The following is a 19,754-nucleotide window of genomic DNA, read 5'->3' on the forward strand; positions in this document are numbered from 1 at the left end:
GATTGATTGGAAGGACAAAAATTAAAAGCAATCTGATCCGACCTCATGCCAGATCCCTGAGGATTTGCTCCCTTTCCCATTTCCATCCACTGTCACAATTTGAGAGCCTGCCTGATTTGATCAGATTCACCTCTGGGAGAGGTGCAATGCCAAGGTTAGGAGGACACGAAGTTATGGGCAACTTTTTGATCTGCCCATCAGCAGTCTGAGAAACGCTGGCTCTGAGTTTTCCGAGTCAGCCTTTGGGAAGAAACAAGTTCCTCGCTCTTTGCAACCCGGCCGTGTTCGAGTCCCTGGAACATCCAGCCACCGTTGCCTGGTAGATGTGGCACTTTCCATGCTGAGGCCGAGAGTCCCGCCTGACCCAGTCGCTGCCTCTCCAGGGCCTCTCTGGGCCACGCCCCTGCGGACTGCTCAGCCATGCTGCACCTGCTCGCACTTTTCCTGCACTGCCTCCCACTGGCCTCTGGGGACTACGACATCTGCAAATCCTGGGTGACCACCGATGAGGGCCCCACCTGGGAGTTCTACGCCTGCCAGCCCAAGGTGATGCGGCTGAAGGACTACGTCAAGGTGAAGGTGGAGCCCTCAGGCATCACGTGCGGAGACCCCCCTGAGAGATTCTGCCCCCCCGTAAGTCGGCACCGCCCCCCCCCCCCCCCCCGCTGTTCTGTTTGCTCAGGCCAAGGGGGAGGGGGTCTGGGACAGACTGGTGATGGCTGAGCAGAATGGGAGGACCAGATGCAAGGTTGACTTTCCCGCATCTCGGATTGGGAGCAGATGGCTGTCCCACCTTGGAGAAGTGCCAAAGCAAAGGCCACCCCCAGGGCTCTGTGGTCATGTGATGTCATTCTCTGGGATGGGTACCTTCTTGACCAGCTGACCACCAGATCGTTTTCTCTTGGGAAGACCATGGTAGTGATAGTTCCTGGGCCTGCCGGCACAGACAAGCCTCGCCTCCATAGTCAGGAAGTCAGCATCCTGGGCGAGGGAGCAGGGCACTCTTTGCAATGTTGCACTCTGTTCAATCCTTCTGCGGGACCACGTCCTATCCCACCTGATCCAATGCAGCAGACGGTTTTGCCAGGTCAGCGTATGCCACTCACAGAGCTGGAACTCTGCGGGGGGGAAGGTTTGATGGATGTGCAGGGGGGATTCATAAGGGTGGAAGGAGTCAGACCAGGATGGACGGTGTGGCTGGCTCTCTTTTCAACCCCACCCCTACGTGCAGTGACTGCAGCCACTGGCTAAGTCAAGGGGACGGCAGCTGCTCAGGGGTTGTCACTTGAGCCCTTAATTAGAGGAGGATGGGGTCTTAGAGCCATGGACTACTTCAGTAGTCAGTGTTACCAACAACAACAGCGGTCATAATAGCTGGGACCATTCACGGGAGCCCCTTGCGTGTGGGCTAAGAGCTTGCTATGCAAGTCCCCCCCGTCAGCTCAGCCAGGCTGATTCTCTGTTGTATAAAGGAGGAGTTTGGGGGGTGGGCTCTGAACCAGTGGCAGCTCTGGGCCTCTGATCCATCGTCTGTAAAATGGGCATTGTAGGGGCAAGTGAGCTGATGCACACATGTAAAATGCTGAGTAGGGCCTGACACAGAGCCAGTGCCCCACAGATGGTAGCTCTTGTCATTCTTGTTGTACAGATGGAGAAACTGAGGCTCAAAGTCCCACCAGGAAGTGGTAAAGCTGTGATTCAAGTGTCTGGCTCCGAAGTCACTGAGCTAAGCTGCCTGCCGAGAGGGGCCTTCCCACTTGGCAGTGCCTTTGACCCCCACCCCCACCCCCGTGCCCGGCAGGAGGCTGGGCCGGGCAGCCAGGCTGCAGGAGCTGATGGGAGGGGCTCATCGTCACCTTTGGGGTGGCTGCTGTCTCCATGTGTCCTTGAGGGAGCCTCCGGGTCTCTGGGCTTATGGCTGGACTGAGCAGGTATCCCCACGGGGCTCCTGAGGACGCCTCAGTCCCATGGGGAGCTGCATTCCTATCACAGAGCAGTCAGCCTGGGAAGGTAGCTTCCCGCTTGGACAGTCAGCAGTCAGTCCTGAGGCTGTCGCTTTGGATGGTGGCTGGGCCGAGGGAGCCAGCTGGGGAGGGAGGGAGGGAGGGAAGAAGGCAACACAGGGCTGGGGGGAGGTTGCTGGATAGCTCCTGGGGACCACTGCACTGGGGATCCCAGGGCCTCACTGGCTCAGGGATGAGCAAGGGGGTTAGCTCCTGAAGGTCAGGGGCAAAGCCATGTTGCGGGGCGGGGGGTGGGGGGGCAGTGGAGCCCAGGTCTGAGCCTGAACATTAGGCTGGCAACCCAGCCCAGTTCATGCAAAGACTTCTCTACACAGTCCCTGAACAGTCAACCTCTGCCTCTCATATTAGAGTTTTGACTGTATTCCTTCTCTTAAATATTAATCATTGCCTTAATGTACTGGGGGGAAGGGTGTGGGACAGGGCAGCTAAATCAAAATTCATTGGACCAGCTTCTGGTCAAGGGCTTGAGGGGTGGAGATGGCCATCAGATGCAAGTCTGAGGCCCTCTCCTGGCCAAAGCTGGCTCAGGATGCCCTTAGCTCTGGACCTCTGCCCTGCCCCCACCCACTCTCACAGGGAGGACCCAGGGCAGCTGCCAGGGTGGGGTGGTCACCACCCCCCCAATCCTAAGGCTGCCCCACCTGCCCAGGCAGGTGTCATTGAGCGCTGGGGTCTGGGAGGAGCTGGGAGCCCTTCTTTCCTGGGAAGACAGGAGGGGAAGAGTAGCGTCTTCAGCATCTCCCACATAGGTGGGTCCTCAGTGTCTCCACACCTGTCTGATGGACTTAAATATTTCATTACAGGCTGCCATCCCGCTCTGCCTTTGATTACAAATGTGCGGCCAACAAGAATGGGGACTGTGCCTGGCAGGCGGAGGGGGGCTGGCTTCTGCAGGGAGCAGGGGGTCACATCCAGATAGATTCAAACCCCTGTGCAGGCTCCCCTGAGCAGGTCCTGTGTGGGTCTCATTTAATCATCTCCAGGATGCTCTGAGGTGGGTAGTGTTCTAATCCTGTTTTAGGGATTAGACAGTGTTGCCTAAATCCTGCCAAGGTCGCTCAGTTTCAAAGGCAGTTGAGGGGGGGCGGGCAACTTATCTGTAGCCAGAGCCTGTGCTTACTCCCCAGGTGGCTCGGCCTCCCCTCTCTGAGCTTCAGTTCCCTCCCCTGTAAAGGCTAATACTGTATGCGGGGCACAGGGCTGGCCGGGGGAGCGACCTGGCACACAGTAGGTGCTCAATGTGCAGTAGGTGTTATGAGCTTATTATTATTGTTAGGACGCCCTCAGCTGTGTCCCTGGCTTTTCTTCTTTGCCTCTGTCCAGCCTGGAGGACGCCGCGCCCTGTATTTCTAGTCTCTGGGCAGCTGGCCTACGCTGGGTGGTCAGGGAGCTCAGACTCCTGCAGGCATGGTCAGCGGTGTGAACCACCAGGGGGCGCCCTAATGGTAGCCAGCCACCCACTGACCTGTTAGCCGGGCCAGTGCCCAGGGGGTCCCTGTGGCCACTGCTGGACCTGTCCCCACATCCAGCCAATGGGTGTGTGAGCCCTGGAGCACACCCAGGGTACAAGGGGGGCCACGAGGCAGCCACCATTTTCAGGGTTCAGGGTGCAGACCCTCCCTCCCGCCAGGCTTCCCGTCCTTCCACAAGGCCACCTGAGAACTGAATTGTAAACTCCAGCCTGGCGAGGAAGGGCAGGGGGGAGAAGACCAAGATAAATGAATAAATAAAAACCTATCCGCTCTAAATGCACAATGAGAATTAATAGGGATGAGCTCTCAACCAAGGATCCGAGGGCAAGGGCAAAATTTCAATGAGGACTGCAGGAGAGGACAGGCAGCCCTCCACCCTCCATTCTGGGCCAGCGGGAGAGGGCCAGCCTGGCCACGCTGCAGGGCCCAGGGGGCGGGGGAGGTGGGACCCACAGAGGCTTCTCAACCCTTGTGCTGTTGGGTGTGGGGAGCAGCCCCACAGTGCCCCAAAACACTCTCCTTGTGCCTCTGGAGACAAAAGCTAACCCTTGAGTCTCAGGAGAGAGATGGTGAGGAAGGGGGGAGGTGGGGAAGAGCAAGGGGGTGGGGTGCTGGCCACAGACCAGGCGGGTGGTGTTTAAAGCGATCCTACAGGTCCCCACTTGCTACCTAAAGTGTAGTCCTTGGACTCACCTTGTTAAAAATGCAGAATCCCAGGCCCAGCCCCAGACTGCTGAGTCAGAAACTGCATTTTAACAAGAGATCCAGGTGATTCAGAGGCATGCAGGGTATGGTCTGAGAAACGGCTGCCCTATGTAATTGCTTGGTGGTGGGTGCATCCCGTGGCTGATGTTCCCGGGGGATCTTTGTGGGTTACGTGGTGAGTCCCTGTGGAAGGAGATGTTGAGGAGCAGGAGGCCCGGGAGTGAGGGGTGGAGCTGGGAGCTGATGTCCCTGAGACCCTCTGGAAGCTTCCACAGAGAAGCTGTGGGTATCCTGTCTAGAAAACACAGACCTAGGGTCTGAGGACCCAAGCCCCCATCCCAGCTCTGCCATTCTCAGGCAGGGTGATCTGGGGCAAGTCATTTAGATTCTCTGAACCTCAGGTTCCTCATCTGTAACTGGGGGGATGACTTGCCCGCCCCACCAGCTTCCTGGGAGAAGGAAATGCTTCTCTCAGAATATCTACAAGTGCTTGAAGAGAGTGAGTTCTGTTCTAGCGTCAGGCTTTGATATGATCATTAATCCAATCTTGATCCTCTTGATTTTGAAATAGATGAACATTAAACTTTTTATCCAAGACTTTACATGCACAGGAGTCTTGGTCTTGGGCTTGACAGGGAAATCAAGAAAAGGCCATGAAGGTGTGTCTTTGAGCACCCTTCTTCCTCAGCACCTGCTTTACCTTCTCTGTGCCTCAGTTTACCTAAATGCAGAGCACATGGCCCTATCTCCCCGTCCAAGGGGACATTTGGGCTGATTAAGACAGATGGCAAGTGGATCCTTGAGTCCTCGAGCCCCTCCTCACCGTGACATTGAACACCATATGTAGAATCAAGGTCATAGATGTCCCGCTTTCTGCCTGACCTCAATGTTCACAAGATGTTCCCACCAAGGAGTGCCAAGCTGACGGCCCGCTGGCTCAGGCCTCCTTCCCCCTCTGTGTTCCTGGCCCCCAAACCTGAAGGGGAGAGCATGCAGAACACCTCACCCCTGCCCCCTCCTCTCCTCAAAGAGAGAGCACGGCAGATGTTGCCAACATACACTACTAACAAGGCGTGGGGAGACAGAGCTGATGTGGTGGGAACCCCGGAGGGATGCAGGCCCATCACTCCGGCTGACCCTGCGTGCTCCAGCCTGCCACGCTTCTCACCTCGCCCTTGCCTGGGCCGCCTCCTCTACCCGGAATGTCTTCTCTTGCTTCCTTCATTCCCAAGGCCTCCACATTTACCTGGAAAACCCCAGCTCAGTTTTCAAGGCTCAGATTGGACCCCACCTCCTCCAGGAGGCTCTCTCTGATTCCTTAACCCAGGTGGGTAGAAAGACCCCCATCTGGTCACATCCCTGTCATTGTGCTCACTGACATTGGCCTAGTGGTTTAGGGCTCAGGTCCTAGGGGCAGAGAGATAGAGGTTAGAACCCCGTGCTGTGGGACCTTTGGCATGAGGCTTAACCTCTCTGAGCCTTATTTCCTCAAATTGCTGCTATTAAAGGATACACAATCACGACTGTCATGAGCACAGCCCCTGGCATATGACCGATACTCATTCATGTGGGCTGTTGTGCTTCTGGTGTTTGCTTTTGCCTTGGACTGTGAGCTCCCCAGAAGTAGGGCCGTCTCATCTTTCCGTCCCCAGCACCTCCCTCTTGGCTCAGTCAGTGCGAGGTAAGTGTTTAATGAACAAATGGTTGGGCCAGTGGAAGGTCGGTGTGATCCGGGAAGACTTCTCAGAGGAGGAGAGATTAGAACTGAATCTTACAGGAAGAACTAGGGTTTCGATCAGGGCAGAGGAAGCACCTAAATCTCCTGCGTGTCTCCATCGGAGCCCCTGGTTCGTGGGATTTGCGATCGGATAACACCAGGAGGTCTGCACAGCTCTGTTCTTAAGTAGGAAGCAACTTTAGAACCTGAGCTTCACCCAACCCTTAGTTAAGGCGGCTCATTCTGTTGAAATGCCTGAGGCAGGGCCCAGCTCAGGACAAGAATAGTTCCATGCATGACATCTTGTTGCACAGTGAAGTCTCCTTCCTGGGGAGCAAGTTGAGTGACAGGCCCGGGGCAGCGCTGCTGGGAGGTCAGCGCCCACACGCCTGAGATCCTTGCCCCTTACTTTTCTTAAGGGAATGGCTTTGGGTCCAGACACCCCATGGAGGGTGGGCACAGTGCAACTGGAGCGCAGTGGGGAGGGGAAAGGGCCTGGAAGGGACAGCTTTCCAAAGAGTGTCAGAAGATCTAGAACTTTCCAGCGTACACATCCCTGCCTTCCCCAAGCTCGTCTTCCTCTTCCATCTCTACACTCTCCAGCCTTGGTTTTTAATATATTTTCATGTTTCTCCTGCGTTGCATATATTATCACCAGCTGCCTCAAACCCCTATGCGGGGAGGAAGGGGATGGACAGATGGACAGACAGACAGACGGGCAGACTACCCCCGCTGTGGATGAGAACTTGGGATCCGGGAAGGGGCAAATGCGAGCTGCAGTTATCCCGTCCCTCTGGGTTGTGAGACTTTGGCTAAGTCCCCTGTGCTACGAGGCTCGATTTTCTCATCTGAACATTGGGATGGCAGCAACCACAGGCTCAGAGGAAGGCTGACGGATGAGATGAGACAAGCCTCAGAGAGCCCTCAGCTGGGTGCCTGGCACAGAATGAATGTTCCCAAAAAAGGGATTTTCTTTTTCCATCCCAGAACTTAGCTGGAGAGACAAAAGGAGTGACAGTAGAGCATAACAGACAGAAGATGATGCTGTTGACCAGACAAGGAATGGGAGGTAGAGTCCGCGTGCACTGTGGGAGTTCAGAGATGGGGGGCCCGGGTCAGAGGGATTCAGAAGAGTGACGGCTCGCTCGGAGGGAATGGCATGTACAAGGTCATGGGGTGGGGGGTGCAGGGAACATGAGGGGGGAGCGCATGGGTGCCAGGGAGGGGACAAGCCATGTGACCTCCTCCTCCCATGTAACCCCCCCGCCCCCCGTAAGCCTATGGGCGGGGTGTTTACTGTACCATCAGGCAGATGAATAGAGAGACCAAGGCTTCCCTAGGTCCACTCAGGGGTGGAGCTGGGATTCACCCTTCTTCTGTCTGGCTCTTAATGTTGGGAGGAGGGGGTGTCAGGCCAAGGATGTGGTGGCAGGGGGAGGGGAACAGTGGGCAGGCAGAGGCCCGAGGGAGCCCCTGAGCCCAGGGGCCGGAACAGAGCATGGCAGGCTCAAAGGAGCGGGGCCCCTCGCCGCCCGGCCCTGGCCACCCCAGGACCGGGGCCCAAGCTGTAGAGTCCCATTCCCATCCCACGGCCCCCGTGGCCCAGGCTCCCCGGCCTCAGACCTGGCCAGGGTCCATCTGGCCCACGACGCGCGCGGGGCACCAAGTGCCGAGGAAACTAGGAAGTGGCAGATGATGCGGAAACTGGTTCTGCTCGGCTTCGCTTTGCAGGTTCTGATCTGTTTTTCTTCAGCAGCAGATTTGCTTAAATATATGAAAATGTGTTTCTAATTCCCTGAGCACACACCAACTGCTGGCGGGAGGGGGAAGGGCAGCATGTGAGAGCAGAACGAGCACAGGTGGGGAGCCGGGCGGTACCAGGTTCTGGCAAAGTCTCCTTGCTGCTGGTATACCAGGTCAAGCCCCTTAGCCTCAGTTTCCCCCACTGTGCCAAGATGCGGTGTGCGTAGATTCACCAGCGCTCCTGGAGGATGGCCAAGTAGATTCTGGGAGTTTGGAGAAATCTAGGCTAGGGTTCAGCTTTGGTCACAGACAAACAAAATGGGGGATCCCAGCGCAGATAGAGGGGTTCTGAGTGCTGAGCACAGCGCTAGACATTTTTTTTTCAAGTTCAAACTCCTTTATTGTAGTATTCTCACAAACGAAAATCAAAACAAAGAAAAATAAAGCTAAGCACTAAAAATATAACAGTACATCACATAATTTCCCTCTGGTTTTCTAAATTCTTTTTTTTAATTGAGATGTAATTAATGTATAACACTGTATTCGTTTTAGGTGTACAACATAACAATTTTATATATGTAGATACTACAAAATGATCACCACAATAAACTTAGTTAACATCCATCACTGCACACGGTTAAAGGTTTTTTTTTTTTCTTTGATGAGGCCATTTTTAAAAGAATTTAAAACTCTTTTAAAATTGAGGTGAGGGTACCTGGGTGGCTCAGCCGTTAAGCGTCTGCCTTCGGCTCAGGTCATGATCCCAGGGTCCTGGGATCGAGCCCTGCATCGGGCTCCCTGCTCGGCGGGAAGCCTGCTTCTCCCTCTCCCACTCCCCCTGCTTGTGTTCCTGCTCTCGCTATCTCTCTGTCAAATAAATAAATAAAATCTTTAAAAATTAAAAAAAATAAAATAAAATTGAGGTGAAATTCACATGGCATGAAATGAACCATTAACATTTCTTATTGCAGTAAAATACATAGACCATAAAATTTGCCTTTTTAACTGTTTTTAAGGATACAGTTTCATAGCATTTAGTACACTCAAATTGTTGTGTGACCACCGCTTCTATGTAGTTCTGAGACATTTTTAATTACCCCAAAAGGAAATCCCCGTCTCCATTAGCTCTCACTCCCCAGGCCCTGGGGACCACTAGTCAGCTTCCTGTCTCTATGGATTTGCCTATCCTCGACCCTTCCTGCAAATGGAATCATACGACATGTGACTTTTTGTGCCTGGCTTCTTTCACTTAGCAGTACGTTCTCGAGGTTTGTCATGTTGGGGCAGTTGTCAGTACTTCGTTCCATTTTTAAGGCTGAATAAGATTCCGTTGTATGGATAGACCACATTTTATGCATTCGTGCACCAGTTGATGGACATCTGGGTTGCTTTTACTTTGGGGCTGTTACGGATATGCTGCTGTGTCCATTTGTGTACACTTTTTGTGTGGACATTGCTCTGCGACATATACCTAGGAGTGGAATTGCTGGGTCGTATGGTAATTCCATATTTAAGTTTTTGAGGAACCGCCAAACTGTTGTTCACATCAGCCAGACCACTTTCCATTCCCCCCAGCACGGGACACAGTTCCAATTTCTCCACATCCTCACCAGCACTGCGTATTTCCCATTTTTGTTTTTTATTATTATGGCCAACCTAGTGCGTGTGAAGAGACATCTCATATGGTTCTGATTTGTCTTTCTCTAGTGACTAATGATGCTGGGCATCCTGGGCTTATTGACCACTTGTGTATCTTCTGCGGAGAAATATGTATTCATGTCTTTTGCCCATTTTTTTCACGGGGTTGTCTTTTTGTTGTTGATTTGTACATGTCCTTTATGTATGCTAGGTGCTAGATCCTTATCAGATATACGATTGCAAATATTTCCCCCACTCGACGGTTAGTCTTTTCACTCTCTTGATTGTGTCCTTTAATGCACAACATTTTTTTTTTATTTTAGTGAAATCTAATTGATCTATTTTTTTTCCTTTTGTTGCTCGTGCTTTGGATGTCATATCAGAGAAACCATTGCTAAATCCAAGGTCGTGAATGTTTACCCCCATGTGTTCTTCTAAGACTTTTGTAGTTTTTGCTCTCGTGTCTAGATCTTTGATCCATTTTGGTATATGGTGTACAATAAGCATCCGGCTTCCTTCTTTTGCACGAGGATAGCTAGTTCTCCCAGCACCATTTGTTGGCGAGACTTTTCTTTCTCCATTAAATGTTCTTGTCATCCTCGCGGACAATCCACTGACCGTCGATGGAGGGTTGACGTCTGGGCTCTCCATCTTTTCCCTGGAAACACTGAGCATCCCGTGCACAGTGTCTCCTTGGGCTCTCCCAAATACCCTACAGGGTAAAAACTACTTTCCCCATTTTACAGATGAGGAAGCTGGGCCCCAGGGCTAAGTGGAGAGTCTGGGCTTGAACTCAGATCACAGGCATTTAATGTGATGCCGTGGTGAAGCCTGAGGAGGGGGAGCCCAAATGCTCACGCCCTCTCTCTCCCTTTCTCTCCCCTCCCTCTTTTCCTCCTCCGTGTCTCCTTTTTTCCTGACCTAGCTTTTAGGCTGAGATGTTAGCTTTGATGCTCAGAGGAGGGTAACTGGGGAGGGGTGCCCAACCTGTGACTTTCTCCGGTCTCGGAGTGTCTCCTCTCCAGCTCCCGCTGCGCCCCCTCCCTGACCTGCTCAGCAGGGCCCCGGAGCCTGGGTCTCATTTTGTCCCACCACAGACATGGGCTGCTAATTATCCTTCGTCTCAAGTAGGGAGTGCAGTTTGGAAGGGGTCTTAGAGATTAGAGGAAACTCAATACCTATGAAGTACCTCATGCCACCTATTCCCATGGGACTAATGGTTCAGGGGAAAGAGGGCTCCTTGGATCGGGCTGCTGGTGTCCCTCTGCCCCCGACCCGGGACCCTGAGCCCCCCACCCCCAGGCAGTCCTAGGGCTCCTGTGAACATGAGGGAAAACTGAGGCCCCACAGGATGGAGTGACTTCCTTGGGCCCCTAGGGAGGGACGGCAGACCCAAGAGTCTCGACTGTAGGTCCTGGGCTCTCCTGAAAGAGGGGACTGGAGCCCTGGGGACATGAGGCATTCCACACCAGGTCTCTGTCTATGCATTTGTGCCCGGGATTTGACCTCACATGATGGCATTTGGTGGGGGATGTGGGATGCCTGCCTGAAAGCCACCTGCCGCCAGTGGGGTGCCTGGGCTGCCCCTTCAGTGTAGATGTGACGTAAGGTTACAACATTTGCTTTCTGGCCCCCTTGGGTGAGCCCCTGGTGATGGGGCTGCGCTCGAGCTGGCTCTCCATGGCCCAGAGGGCGCCAAGGTCCCCATCCCAGCCTGCCCGCAAGCGGCAGCGCTCCAAGTTGTGGCGGCACCAGGAGAGGTGGACAGGAAGGGGCCCCAGGATCTCAAGGTGTGGCTGTGCAGGGGTCAACTCCTTTAGAGAAATGCAACCTATCTCTCCCTGCAGAAATTTTGCACGTCTGATCTGCCCTCCACACCTAAACCTGGGGACACTCTAGAGCTGCTCCCCCCGCCCCATAAAGGGACTCAGCCCATCATCAACAATCTGGCATCCTTGTCCCCCAGCCATTTGCCCGGGGTGCTGTGGGACCATTTGGACCCCTCAGTGCCTCATTCCAGTTCCCTCCTTCTGCCGTGTCATTTGTCCACTTGACTCCAAGTGTCGACCAGGGAAATAAAAAGAAATGAAACACGACCAGGATATTTCCCCTTGGTCGTAACGGAGTCTCTTACTGGGCAAAGGTGAGAAGGAGGCCAGTGGGAGATGCAGCCTGTGCGTAACACTCAAGCTCCCTCCTTCTGCTCCAGCCCACATGGATGGTGGTGCCCTTTTGGGGTTCTTGGGGTGTCCCCTCCCTCTGGGAATCAAGAGACAGCCAAAGGCAGGTGACAGTAGAAGGAGAAGCCAGCTGGCCAAAGGGCACACTGTCCCTGTCCCTGTCCCCGCTCCAGGCCATCTAAAACCCTCACCGACAGCTCTGGGGCAGGCACTGGGCTGGTTCTGGGCTCTCGGGGCCTGGACTCCCCACTGGACTGGCTTCCGGGAGCTGGGTGACCTCAAGGCAAGTCTCGAGTAGAGATTTCCTGCCTGCATGCTCACCCTCAGAACCCCACTGCCTCCCCTGGTTCTGTTTCTAGCCTTTGGGACTTTTAAACTTGGAGAGGGAGTCAGAGAGGGGAAGGGAGAGGGAGAGATAGGGAAAAAACCAGTAATGTCCCAGGCACCCAGGAGGACCCAGAGGAGACAAGCAAAGCCGGAGAACAACCCATACCTCAGCAGCAAAACCCCAGAGCAGGGGCTCCTGCCTTTGGGGATTCGTGGTGCTCTTTCAGGAACAACACACACACACACACACACACACACACACACACACACACGGTTGCAAACACGTGGGGCTTCCCAGACCACCCTGAGTCCACCCATGGACCCCTATGGTCCCTCTGGGGGCCCTTACACTCAGAAAAATCAGTGTTTGTCTTCTTGTAACTGAATGGTCCTATTATCTGAGGATTTTCTTGATTTTACCTCTTTCTCCTCAGAGGACCAATAGCTTATATTTATTGAGCGCCTCCTGTATACCAAGCACTCGACCTAAACAAGCTCATTGAACCCTCACAGAAGACTTCTGGTAGATCCTATATTTATACCTTGAATACAAGGAACCCGAGGTTCAGAGAGGTTAAGGCACTTTCCCAAAGTCACACAGCATTGAAATAGAGGAGCGTGGCACCTCTACCTTGGGCTGCCTGGCCCCAGCACTTAGCTGCTAACCAGGCCGCTTACAGCTGATGTGAGGCACTCTGAGTAGCTTAGAAAGTGCCTGAAGGATTGAGTTGGTTGTCATCTGTGTGTGTGTGCACACGTGCGTGCCTGTGGCCCTCTGCGTTGGGTGAGCATCCCTGTCAGCCTCTCCCCCGCCCAGCACACCCTGTCAACCTGAGGAAGGAGGGCTGGGGAGCAGTGAGTGATGGTGGCGGTTACCAGCCCCCCCCCTTTGAGACATGGCGGAGTCTGCTAATCCACTTATTTGATAATTCACTTATATCATGTCTATTTGGCAGCGGGCACGCTCCCACGCACCAGCTCTGGGGAAGGCGAGATGGCTTTGCCTGGAGGAAGCCGAGCAGTTTTTCTGGGGAAGGAGTGGGAAAAGAAATACACCCAACAATGGACAGTAATGGACCTAAAAATAGAGGGGGGAGGGAGCTGTGGGGAGGGGGAGCGTGGCGGCTGCCTTCCACCGGGCCTGTCTGCCTGGCACGGGCAGCCCGCCCCTTCCCACCTGGGTTCCCCAAATGTCTGGCAGCCTCTCGGCCTGGGGGACAGGCACAGAGAGGGGAGGGGTAGGAAGGAGGGGTGGGGGGGCCAGGTGCCACTCCCAGATGCAGAATTGTCCCACGGCAGGGTCCTCGGGACACTGGCCCCAACCTTGGCTGCACACTGGAACCTCCTGGGCAGCTGAACCGGCCTGAGAGCCGGGACCTACCCCGAGGGTGTGATGCAGCCGGTCCCGGGTGCCCCCAGACGAGGCTAACCTGAGAACCACTGTAAGCGGTACCTCCACATCGGGGAAGGGGGTTCCGACTTTGTGCCTGTCTCCTCCATCCGTCCTATCTCCTCACCCCTGGGCGACCTTCTGGAAGGCTCTGAACCCAGGTGGGCAGCTGGGAATCAGGGAGTGGAAAAGGCAGGGGCTAGGAGCTGTGCAGACTCGGGGGTCTGCCAGGGCCCCGGCTCTCAGCAGGCTGCAAGGTAGAAACTGTGCGCTCCCCGCCCCGCCGGCCACCACACCGTCTCTGGGGCGCGCCTGGGCACTGGGGCTCAGCCAAGCTCCCCAGGTGCTCCCGGGCCCAGCCGAGTGTGAGAACCACCATTGCAGCCTTTCCTCGGACTGCACTGGATCCCTTCCAGCCTGAAGTGTCTTGCCATCTTTTAAATTCAAAGGCCAGGGAGAGGGGAGAGAGTTCGTTCTCAGAACCGGTCCTCGTACCTGAGCCACAGGCATGCCGTCCTTGCTCCAGCCTTGGGTGTGGGGTGGGGGGGTGGGCCAAGCCAACTCTCCCCTCCGTGTCCCTCACCCTTTGTTCCCAGGTTCTTTTTTTTTTTTTTTTTAAGATTTTATTTATTTATTTGAGAGAGAGAATGAGATAGAGAGAGAGAACATGAGAGGGGGGAGGGTCAGAGGGAGAAGCAGACTCCCCGCCGAGCAGGGAGCCCGATGCGGGACTCGATCCCGGGACTCCAGGATCATGACCTGAGCCGAAGGCAGTCGCTTAACCAACTGAGCCACCCAGGCGCCCCTGTTCCCAGGTTCTTAACCCATCTTCCTGGAGGAAGGCTGGCTGGCCAGAGTCAGGGCCTTCCAGCAGCTGCTAAATGTCAAGACGGCTGCTGGCTCCAGGCCGCCCCTTTGCCCTTATCCCCCACGCTCCCCACCAGGCCCCTGCCCTGCCAACTGCATTAACTCATCTCTCCCTGCATCTCTCCCTGTGCAAATTCTGCACAACCAGTCTGGCCTTCATTTGGCCTTGTTGCGTAGGGCACTCCTCTCACAGCCCGGTTAAATCCTCCTAAACCTGTTCATACCTCGCCCACCCATCTTGCCGGCCTGCCCTTCTGAAATCCCACCTCCCCGAGGAAGGCTTCCTGACCATCCCAGCCAGTTCCCATCCAGGCTTGTCATCTGGGCCATTTGTGGGGACCAAGCCATGGGTGGCTTTTCTGGGGTCACCGCAGAGGGCTCAATGCTCTCGTAAGGGGTCAAAGTGCCCGGGTGACCGGAAGTGTGACCTTAAGTCAGTGCCTGGCCTCTGGGGGCCTCAGGTCCCTCCTCACCTGTGGGGGTGATGGTGATAGCGGGGCTCATGTCATAGAATCGGTGCCCTTCTTTGGATCAACTGTACCAGGCTCCCAAACCTGGCCGGGCATCTGAGTCCCTGCAGCCAGGTTTGGTTGGTTGGCTGGTTTGCTTTCAATCCGGAGCAGAATCTCTGGCCTTAGGGCCGGGGAATATTTGCATACCCTCCCCTTCCAGGAATTCTGATGAGCAGCCAGGTCTGATGCTGCTTCCCCACAACTACTTTGCACACAGAGGACCTTCAGAAATAGTGGATGAAGAAGTGAATAAGTAGATGAATGAAACCTTGCGGGCTCAGCCCTGCCACTCCCACCCCCACCAAAGGATTCCTGCACAGAGTGGTGCACCTGTCCAGGGGTATGCCCAGCTGTGTCCAGGTGGAGAAGGCCCAGGAGTCCTTCCTCTCTCCTCTGCCCCACCACTTCTTAACTCCTTGGAGACCAGAAGGGAGAAACCCTTGACCATCTCGGCTTGTGGCTGTTGGCACAGGCCGTCGCCATGCGTCCCCATCCGTCTGGGTGCTGTGTGCACTCCCAAGGCTTCCTATCGAGTTTGGGGGACCCAGACAGGGGACCTGCCGAGGAGGGGGAGTCACTCTGCAAACCTTAATTAAGCTCCTTGCAGGTACCCGGCTCCACCTTTGGGGAGCACACATTAACCCCAGAAGTTGCTAAGGAAAACTGACTGAGTGCTCATCTCTGGGGCGGCAGGGTGAGGTGGCAGTGGTCAGGAACAGATGGCCAAGCAGACATTGCATGGGGTGGGTGGAGGGGAGGAGCTCCAGATGGGGGCTGCCCCATCCTGAAAGCCCCAGGCGGGGCAGGGGCATCAAGAGAGGAAGCAGACTCGAGATGTCTAACAAGGCAGGAAAATGACTTCAATGGGATCATAAAATAGTTTGTAAAGACATCTATGGTGTGAAAATCCCTTCCATTGCCCCTAAACCAGGGAATGCTGATATAATGAGAGGCAGGGTAGCATGCTAGGCTGCCCACCGAGCACCTAATTTGCAGCTTCTAACCCCAGTTCTGCCTTTTGCTCACCAAAGTGACATTGGCCGCGTTGCCTAACTATCCTTGCCCCCGTTCATCATCGGAAAAACAAAATTCGGAGTTGTGCCTTAGCTCACAGGATTGTCATGGATAGAGAAAATGAAATTTAGCAGGAAAAATCAGGATCTCAATGTCTGGTGCCAATAAAAATACTCAATGTGGAAGCTGAAGAAAGAAAAATAGAAACAAGGCAGGGAGGGGCATGGGCAGGTGGGGGGCAGTTTGGGTTTGGACTTTATCTCTCAGAAGGGGCAGCCTCTGGGGCTCAGCAGGGGAGCTGAAAGTGCAGGTGTTACTGGTGGTTTATAAAGAGCATCTAGTGGGGGGTGGGGGCGGGCAGGACAAAGGTTAGGGGAGGGGCTGCAGGATCAGGCTTCAACCTCACTCCTCTTGGACCCTCCCCTTTCAATGGGTGCTCTGCCCTCCCCCCAGCCCCGGACCTCTTTAGGGACCACCATGGCCCCACTGTTCTGCTCTTCAGCAGGGAAGCCTAGGGCTGCTGAGAGGAGGAGGGGGCCACTGGACGCCCTGCCCTCCACCCGCACCCCAGCATTTAAATCCTCTATGCCAATTTTTTTTTCCTCCGTGATAAAATATTCATGTCAGCAGAGCAGGCCCTCTTTGGGAAGGCTGCATGTGTCTAGCTTAGGCTTTGCACAAGCTTTTAAAGAGCAGAACGTTTTTCCTACTCTCTAAGCATTTTCTGAGTCCTGAATCAATAATGCACTTTACTGGGCTTCTCTAGATGCAGCTTTTCTTCCTCCCTGCACCCTGCCCCCACCCTGCCCAGTCTCTCTCTCTCTCTCTCTCCCCCTTTCTCTCTCTCCTTCTTTCTTTCGTCCTCCCATCCCCCTTCTTTACTTTTCTTTACTTTTTAAAGAGGTATTAAATGCAAGTGTCGGGCTGTTTGGGTGGCGGGCCGCGGGTGGGGAGTGGGGTACGCCGGAGGGGAGAGCAGAGAGCAGCCCGGCAGTTGCCAGGCAGGCAGTCCTAGGCGGAACAGGTTTCATCTCTGCGCAGGAGGGGGCGAGGAGGAGCGGCTGAGCCTTCCGCTGGCCCTGGTGGGGAAGGGTTTGAGCTCCTGACATGGGGGAGGAGGAGAGCTTGGGCGAATCTGGCTTCTCTCAGTTCTTTTTCAAATCAATTAGAAAATGTTTACAGCAAAACCAGAGGAAACAGGACCAACACGTAAAAGAAAGGGGGCTTGGAGCAAAGAAAATACATGGAGGGTGAGCCAAAATATATTGCCAAACTTTCTAGGGAGAGAGCAGTCTAGTTTGGCCTTTCTGTTTATGGTAATGAGTTCCCTGTCACTGGGGGTGTGCAAATGGCAGGGGAGCCATTCCTTGTCTGAGACAGACGCCTACGTGTGTCTGGTCAGTTATGTGCTGCCAGGTGAGGGGCTGGGGTGCAGAAGTCTCCCTTGGGGGGTGGGCCACACAGACCAGCCCAGGCTCTCTTCAGCTGGGATAGAACTTCCCACTTCAAACATTCCTAGAATTCTGGCTGTGGGAAGAATCCACACATGCCCAGGGCAAAACAGAATGTATCGTTTTTTCTAATGTTTTTTTAAACAGTGCAGCCGTTACCCCCCACCCCCATGGTTTCAGTTACCCACAGTCAGTCGAGGTCTGGAAGTAGATGATCCTCCTGGCATGTCGTGAGAAGGTCAATAGCAGCCTACGGCTTCGCCCCATGCCCATGTCACGCCCTCACTCCATCCCAACACACGGGCATTTTACTATCTCACGTCACACGAGGGGTGAGTGCAGCACAGGAAGGTAGGTGGAGAGAGGGAGACCACGTTCACGGCACTTTCATTACAGTATTTGGCTATGATAGTTCTATTTTATGAGTCATCATCGTTAACCTCTTACGGTGCCTAATTTATAAATTAAACTTTATCATAGGTATGTACATATAGGAAAAAAACGGTATATATAGGACTTGGTTTCAGGCATCCCCTGGGGGCGTTGGAAAGTATCCCTTGTGCATAAAGGGGGAAGACTACTATAAAATGTTAAGTTCCTGTAGAGATGAACTCTTGTGTAGCCAACCAGAGCTCTGCCAAGACGCCGCCCATCCCCTCTGGCTGTTCAGCTGAGGGAGGAAACTGGCCCTTCTGGGTCTGCGATCCTGGAGGGCAGCGTTTGGCATTTGCATCCCTGCCCCTCTGACCGTGGCTTCCCAGCTGACCCTCTCCTGGACAGTCCTCCAGGGCAGCCTGACAGCCTCGGGTCAGCAGAAAGTCTTACTGGCTGTGTCTGGAGGGGAAGCCAGAGGTGGGGTACAGGACTGCGGAGCTGGCATCCCTGCTGGAGGCTGCTCCCACATCTCTCAGGAGTCAGTTAACCACACAGTCCTAGCTGGGTGGTGCTGGGCAGGTCGCTTACCCTCTCTGAGCCGCACCAGGGCAGGAAGATTGAGTGAGGCCAGCGAGAAAGTGCCCCTTGCGAACACTCTCAGGGGATCCAGTTGCTGGGGGTGGGAATGTTTAGCAAATTCCACTTCGTGCAAACAGTCATTGAGGGTATGGGGCAAGGGTGGGCAAGACCTGGTCCCTGCTGGCCTAGAGTCCAGCCCCAGTCATGGAAGGTTCTGGAAGGAGGTAAATTGTGGGCAGGGTTGAAGTGAAAGGCCTCCCTTTCCTCCCAAACAATTTGGGGAACTGGGGCAGTGGAGAGGTGCTCTGGGCAGCTGAAGACCTGAAGCCAGGACAGGTTCGAAGGGTCTGAGGTGGACTTTTGCCCAGGAGATGCCCACTGTGGCTGGTTCAGAGTCAAGGTCTGGGGGTGAGCCGGTGGGGAGTGGTGGCTGTCGCTGTGGCCTCCGGATGCTCATTGTCCGGATGGATGAGTCCAGGGAAGGTCCCTTGTCCAGGCCCCTGGCCTTACCTATAAGTAGTGGCTGGGCTGGGAAGAAACAGCTCTAACAAAAAACCAAAACAACAACAACAACAAAACCCACCCCAACAAGAGAAGCCTCCCTGGCCAGCTGCAGCTCCAGCCCTGAAATGCCATTGCGGGGGGGTTGGTTTCCACTGATTCACGAGCAGGGAGGGGTGACCTTGCTGCGGTCCAGGCTTCAGCTCAAACAGAAACCTGAAAGGGAAAGGGAGAGAAGCTTGCAGGTGGAGGGAGTTAAAGAGGGGAGAGCAACAGGGACAGGGGTCAGTGGAATCACCGGAGGAGAGGACAGGGAGGGAGGGGGACGGGGGGGGAGTCGTAGGGGGGTGGTGGGATGGTTAGAGACCGGCAGGGCAGCTAGAATTAAAATCTGTTCCCAACAGAATCTCATTTCTGCTTTGTTAATAATTTATGCCCGTTGCAACTTCTCTTACCAATAAATAGGAAATAATTTGTTAGGGAGAATTCCCCTGGCACCCCGGCTTTCTCCCTGGAGTAGAGTTGGGGATGCCAAATGGTGTGGGGAACTGAGGAACGTGGACCTAGGGAGGTCAGTGTCAGAGCTCAATCATTTCATGAATGGGGAAACTGAGGCACAGATAGGGCAAGGCCCCACCCAAGGTCATACATGGGGTTAAGAACAGTCTCCTAAATCCCAGCTCCGTGGGTCAGGGAAGTTATTATTGACTTACACACCTGCCCCAGGTGTGTAAGAGTTTCCCCCAGAGTTCTAGAAGCATCATGCAAGGTGGAGGGTGGGGCTAGCTCAGCTGCCCATTGGCTTCCCCCACATTTGCTCCTCCCTAAGTCCTGTTCTGCAAGAGGGAGCTGGTGTTGCCTGGCCTGACCCTCGGAACCCCCTGCCCCACGTCCCTCCCTCTTGGCGCCCCTCACCACCCCTCCCTAGGGCTCCCCTTGGCCTCCTGCTACAGGCGGATGCCTCCAGCCGCGCTGACGTTGACGGGTTGAGCATGAGACAGTTCAGTTGGCAACTCGGCAGACAGGTTCAAAAAAATCTGTCAGCTGCTAAACTGTTCCCTGGGCCTGCCCACATGCCTGGGTGGAAGAGCGATGGGCTGTCTGCCTCCCGGTGGAACCTGAATCTCGAGGGAGCGGCCCAGGTCTGGGGGCGGCCGTGTCCTTCCCTTTTGGGTGAAGGGCATAGTTTCCTGACTTGTCTCCGAGCCCAACTCCCTTGGCTTCTTGTCCCACCTCGGCCGCTGGGAAGCAGCGTGACC

The 19,754-nt window shown here is 54.7% G+C and overlaps 1 protein-coding gene across 2 annotated transcripts in view; it reads left to right on the plus strand.

Annotated features, from left to right (window-relative positions):
* The first annotated feature begins 384 nt into the window (after positions 1-384).
* Positions 385-19,754, plus strand: part of NTNG2 (netrin G2) — a 68,134-nt gene continuing 48,764 nt past the window's right edge. For both annotated transcript variants that reach the window (XM_044920633.1, XM_044920634.1), the window contains exon 1: positions 385-633. In XM_044920633.1, coding sequence (XP_044776568.1) covers positions 421-633 — 213 coding nt within the window. In that variant the 5' untranslated portion in view covers positions 385-420. The remainder of the gene's footprint in view (positions 634-19,754) is intronic.

Source organism: Neomonachus schauinslandi, chromosome 13, assembly GCF_002201575.2.
Source record: "Neomonachus schauinslandi chromosome 13, ASM220157v2, whole genome shotgun sequence".
NCBI lineage: Eukaryota > Metazoa > Chordata > Mammalia > Carnivora > Phocidae > Neomonachus > Neomonachus schauinslandi.